The 6,000-nt window shown below is 49.1% G+C and overlaps 1 protein-coding gene across 1 annotated transcript in view; it reads right to left on the reverse strand.

Annotated features, from left to right (window-relative positions):
- LOC122384341 (protein bark beetle-like) overlaps window positions 1-2,952 on the reverse strand; it is a 30,076-nt gene extending 27,124 nt beyond the window's left edge. The window contains exon 1 of the mRNA XM_043371665.1: window positions 2,260-2,952. Within this exon, the coding sequence (XP_043227600.1) occupies window positions 2,260-2,667 (408 nt within the window). The 5' untranslated portion in view covers window positions 2,668-2,952. The remainder of the gene's footprint in view (window positions 1-2,259) is intronic.
- Between the last annotated feature and the right edge of the window lie 3,048 nt (window positions 2,953-6,000).

Here is a 6,000-nt window from a genome sequence, read left to right on the forward strand (position 1 = left end):
GCCAGTGTGACGATGTAACGGCCAGTGTAACGCTGTGTCGGTCAATGTGACGCGGCGCGAGCCGGCCACGTGCGCGGCCAGGCCGTGACGGCTGTTTTCGTTACGGTCGGCGTGACCCCGCGTCCGTGACCGGCACACCGTGACGACGACGCCACCGTCACCACCGCAGTCACCCGTCTGGCCGTCTTCAATTGATGATTAGTGACTCTTGAGGCTCAAAAATTCCAGTAACAAAACATCATCTAATTGCACATTATTCAGCTTCAAAATTGTTTCATTTTGACACTTGAGCTTCTTCATACAACTGTATGCTTTGAAGCAGGACCGCGGAGTCGATCGATTTTCGGGCGACTCCGACTCCGACTCCGGCTTTCAAAATCAACTCCGACTCCGACTCCGACTCCAGCCCCAACTCCGGATGTTATTCTTAAATTCCTAGTCGAGATGTCTTTTATTTTGCCTGAAACGATCATTGGATCGTTCCAAAGCCTTACTTTGCAATAAAATGCCTTATAAATAACACGCAGAATTTAAAGCAGATTCCGGAGAATTCGCCTTCTTCTGCTTCAGTTTCGCTGAAAACTCTCGTCCAAAACAGGAATATGGTCTTTTTTCGACAAAATCTGCTTTCCGAAAGGTCAACTAGCGTAGAATCGCCTATGCAAACATGTGCAGGGCATGACGTTACTCTGTGCAGCGATAGCTCCAACTCCGAAGTCGGAGTCGGTAAGATTTTGGCGACTCTGACTTCGACTCCGACTCCAAAACTGTCGACTCCGGGCGACTCCGACTCCGACTTCGACTCCGCAGCCCTGCTTTGAAGGCTTTTGAACAGCATCAACTGGCATCGCAGACACAGTTCCCTTACACTCCTGCTTTAGACACGCTTTTAAGTCATGAGATCCCCAAAATAACTTATCTTTTTGTGCACCTAACAACGATTTAAACAGAGGCCAATTCATGGTAGCCGAGTCCCTGGCATTGTATCATCCATTCGGTTACGCCGGGTGGAACCGCGGTGACTTCCGCCGAGGCACCCTGCGTGACTCGGTATGGGGCGGGGGACCTGGCGGAACATACCTACGGGCCAGATTGTCGGCCCGGGTCTGAGTCAGTCGCGCTGTGACGGTACCGCCACCGTCACACCACCACCGTCACACCGGCGTCACGGTGGGGCCCGTGAATGGGCCCTTCTCACTCCTTCCCCTGTCCCCTTCAGCCGCAACCCCACGCCACGTGCTGCTCAGCAATTACGGCATTGAAAAACGCTGCAGTTTTTGTGTAAGCTGTGAGCGTTTGTCTTGTCGAAATAGGCTAGTGGCTACGATCAGAAAACACTGTATTTTGGTAGACGTTCCTGTTTTAGTGACTTAATTCCAGCTCCTAATGCCGCACCGTTCGCCAAACTGCTTGACCCGTTCCCAGTATCAACGAGCCAGAAATCAAAGTAAACGCGTGCGTTCGACACTTCAAAAGCGAATTGATCCGGCGTGTCGTGTAAAGACGTGGCTTCTGTAAGTTCTGAATTGGCGGTGAGCTAAGCCACTGGCTGGTCAGTGATCCTCACCATACCATTATATCATCGACGATCTACGCCACAGTGTCCGAGTCGAATTCCGCTGCCGAATCAGACTGAGGCCCCACCGACTCGCCGTGTGAGTGCTGTGAGTCACGCGGCTCAGCGCTGCCCCGTCCGCGCTGCCACGAGCACGGGCCACAGGCCGTTGTAACAGCACAGCGGTTATCAGTGGGTTATCAGTGGCGACAGGCCAGGTGGGGGCGGGGAGGGGAGGGGTGGGGACGTGACTGCCAATCCAAATCGCAACGGGCGTACCACGCGGCTGAAGTATGCCTGACAGTGATGGTATTGACGGCTACACATGCACGTTTGCCAGAAGTTATGCGCACATGAAACAATAATGTGACTTTTAGATAAAACAGTCTAGAGTTTCAATTCTCCGTGATTCAAATGCCGAAGGAGCTAACAGCTGCTTGCCGGTATAAAACACAAACATTAGCCACTTGGGTATGCAAACACCTAACGTCCTTACATAGATAAAATGGTCTAGGGTTGTAATTCGCTCCGATTTAAATGCCGAAAGAGTCAATAGCTACTTGCGATATATTATACAAACATTACCCACTTGGGTATGCAAACACTTTCGGCATTTAACCATGCCTCACCTTGAGGTTTAGCAATCACTTCAGCCACGTCAAACAACTGATACTCCTATCATCCGCCACTCCCTGCGTACTTACCGCAGCAATGAGTCGTCCTCCTCTGACTGTGACCCCCGTTCCGGGAACGAATCGGACAGTCACACCGGCATCAATGCTCACTGAGCCACCAGCCAGGATCAGCACATCAGAGCTGGCTAGGTAGGGGCCGCGGGCCCGGTCCCAGTGGACAGCGCTCGAGTACACGCCGCCCACCTCCGTGTCAGCCCGGCAGACGGCGGGCACGGCCAACAGCACGGCCAGCACGGCCGGCACGGCCAGCAGCACGGCCCGTGTGAGCGACGGGGTCCGGCGGTAGGGGCCGGTGGTCCGTCCACAGGGACCGGTGGTCGGTCTGCAGGGGCCGGTGGTCCTGCAGGGTGGACCGGCCGGTCCGCGGACCAGTCTGTCCGGCAGGCGGGGGAGAGATGGCGCCGCCGAGCGACGCATGGCGCCAGTGGAGAGCCCGATCTGTCCTCTAATAAAGGCGCGCTGCGTGAATAAGTGTTCCACGTCTCTCGTCCCCTCCAAAACGGCTAACCGTCCTCTGAATTACCTCAGACCCACTTCATTCGCAACGGTGCAGTGTCGCAATCGATCACGACCCTTCACACAGCCGCGGATATCTTCAAAATCCCCACAGTTCACACCATCCACAGACTTCCACGCGATCACTTCCGTCAACGGTCACAAACCCACTGCTTCTTGGACCACCCTGTAGCGAGTGTCTCAGCACTGTCACTGCCACATTCACTCCGACCCTGCGTGACAGCGCGCCCACCGTTCGCCCTCACACGACAATCGCTCTACTCTGTGTGTCGGGCCGCTGCTCCGCTGCTCCGCAGCTGATATGGTTCTCGGCGGCGTCACGTCACGCCGTGTGACGTCACTCTGTGTGTGACGTCACTCAGGTATGACTCCCTCAGCTCGGCACAATACGGTTGGGTGAGACAGGGCGATACTTGCCTGCCGTTTGTAACTGACAACGTATAAGATATCAGCAAGAAACGTGGGACGTTGACTGTGCCACTGAATATCGGGCAATGTTGTCTCGGAACGTCTCACAAAGATTGGAGGCGGGAACTCGAGGATGTGAAATCAGAATACCTAAGCATGAACTAAAGGTGGCTTATCATGGCCTGGCCGTCAGTATTGGATGAATGACGATAGATACTTATGCATATGCATACAAACTTCCATAATTATTGCACAGGGAGCAAAATGGGCATTGCTCTAAAATAGGTTCAATGGAAGGGGAAGAAGTTTTGAAGTACTTATAACCAGTGTTATCACTAGCTGGGGCATTCCACGATAGATCGTACCAGGCCCGTCACCCTCATCTCTCAGATTTTAATGAAAATCGGTCCTAGGGGTAATCATAGGCCCCAAAGACGCCTGGCAAAATATCAGACTTCTCAGATCAAAACTTTTTGAGTTATATTGCATTGCATTTTTTTAACTTAGGTATGTAACGGTGAGTTTGATGGCCTATAACTCAAGAACGGGTTAAGCAACCAACAAAAAGTAAGCATCACTAAGCTTGCGATGAATCAAAAATTAATATTACTATTTAAAAATTCCATAGAAAAAATTTCATTGCTGAGCAAAAACCTTAATCTTTTTTCATTTGCCTCTAATGACTTTTGGGACCAAAATTTTTGCCTTTTTTATTTTTTCAAAATAATCTTCATGTCATTGCAAATCGACATGCAAAAAATTAGAAAGGTGTTCTTTCTATAAGTTCCTCATTTTCCCGCAAACAAAATGGGTTTCGGAGGGGTTTATACGACCCCAGCACGCCGTTTCGCTTCTAATAGAGCTAGAGCCTCTCGGAAAAAACGAGCGTGTGTGCCGTTACAAGTCCCAGCGATTGGTACCCGATTTTAAGGTCTCAGGTTAACCGGTAGCGTCTGAGGTCAGGTCACGTGACTGAAGTTACGGGTTCGGTTTTTAGTAAATAACTTCGCAAAAAAATGGCCGCAGAGCCGCGATTTTGGCATCATTGTGTTCGCCTAGCTCAGGTGCATCGAATGGTATACTTTTTGCTAGGGTGAGGTCAACTTAAGTAGTTGACCTCGGGTCAAGGTCAGGTCAGAGCCCCTCAGGTCACGAAGCTGGGCAAAGGGTATCATATGGCATATCATTCGATTCGGAAGGTCTTCCCGAGTCCATTGGTGGCTTTCCCGACTCTCTAGCTCCATTTGATCGGGAGTTATTGACGAAAAACTCGTACGACCCTAGTGACGTCATAAATGACGTCACGCAAGGTTAACAATGCAAAAGTTAAGCATTGGACTTTGCAAGGAGTGCATGAAATCACGATACCATGTACGTGGGATAGTTTTAGATCATTCTCGGCGCCAAAATAACAGTTTTTATATTTACCACATGCCGAGATATCCCTTTAACATTAGCACGTGCATTTGGGAAATGGCTTCGGCCCGCCTCGGCTAATGTTGAAGGTATTTCAGGCTGGCACGGTCCGCCGACATCAAAACAACGGTGCGTCAGCTGATTATTGGTCCTCCGATTCAGGAGAAATTATTAACGCGGGAACGCCGGCGCTAAATAAAGGCGGTAGGATTCACGGCTTCGCATGATCGTGTGCAATATTTTTTATAGTATCAAGCGAGGGGTATTGCTGGAGTTTTGCAAATAAATATTTTGTTCTCAGTTTGGCTATGCGATCGTGAATACTTTATTTTCATAGATACGATATGAAACAGGATAAACAGGCCAACCCAAGGCTTATGTAGGCCAACCTTGGACTTCGCATAGCCATGGACATTGCGTAGGAAGGTACTCGCCGATCGTACCACGATACCACGGGCAAGATATCAGACTTTTGGGAGTTTTGTGTCGCTGAAATGTATTTTAAGTGCTAAGAAGGAAAATAATTCAATTTAATGATGTCATGGACAATGGACATTTAGCCATTCCAAGCATATAATTTGCCTGGCTTCGACAACCAGATAGCCAGGTTTATTTCAAGAGCTTCTAAAGAGGTAGTGGATTTAATATCGTTTCTATTACATTTATTTGATAATCCTACATATCAGTAAACCTGCCACGCTATCATTCTCGGCGAGCGAAGCGATTACCGGCACATCGTACCAATGCCAATGCAGCGTCAAGCGTCCGATGGTTTACGATAGGAATTATAACAATAGTTTTAAACTAGCGCTTTTTAGAACCATGGTCCGAAATGGTAATTCAAAGAACCTCTTCCCCTTTCAACTCACCTGAAAAAGCTGCTTTCGTGTACCACCCAGCACCCGTTTCGTAGATATATCAAAATGATAACCGGAGGCGAAGATTATCTTTATGATCTACCACGATTCGTGGGGCTGACTAGTAGGTACCGACGGGGATCCCACAAACACGACGGTCACATTCATTAAGCATGATGTACGGCGTAAAGCACCACAACTCGGCCCCAAAAGCGCAACCTTCTGAGATATCTTATATTTAGTTTCAATGCTGGTACTGGTGCAGTTTCAATGCTGGTACTCTGCTCATTTCTGTTCAATGAAGTTATTTCTCGCTTAAATGCGCCTCACATTAATCGTGTGCTGTGCTCCACAATCATTGCGCCGCGCGCTCTTCCTTCTTATCGGCCCCCTTGAGATCGTATCCATCAATATCTATTTGCTTCTAAGTTCTAATGACTTGTAGAGAAACAACTTTAGAGTGTTTAACAAAATAATTGCATAACGAGCGATGGGAAAAGCCCAATCGTCCAACTCATAAAAAACATTGGGACACAAACAACTGGAAACTGTT

This window comes from Amphibalanus amphitrite, unplaced genomic scaffold, assembly GCF_019059575.1.
Source record: "Amphibalanus amphitrite isolate SeventyFive unplaced genomic scaffold, NRLGWU_Aamphi_draft 000186F_arrow, whole genome shotgun sequence".
In the NCBI taxonomy this organism is placed as follows: domain Eukaryota; kingdom Metazoa; phylum Arthropoda; class Thecostraca; order Balanomorpha; family Balanidae; genus Amphibalanus; species Amphibalanus amphitrite.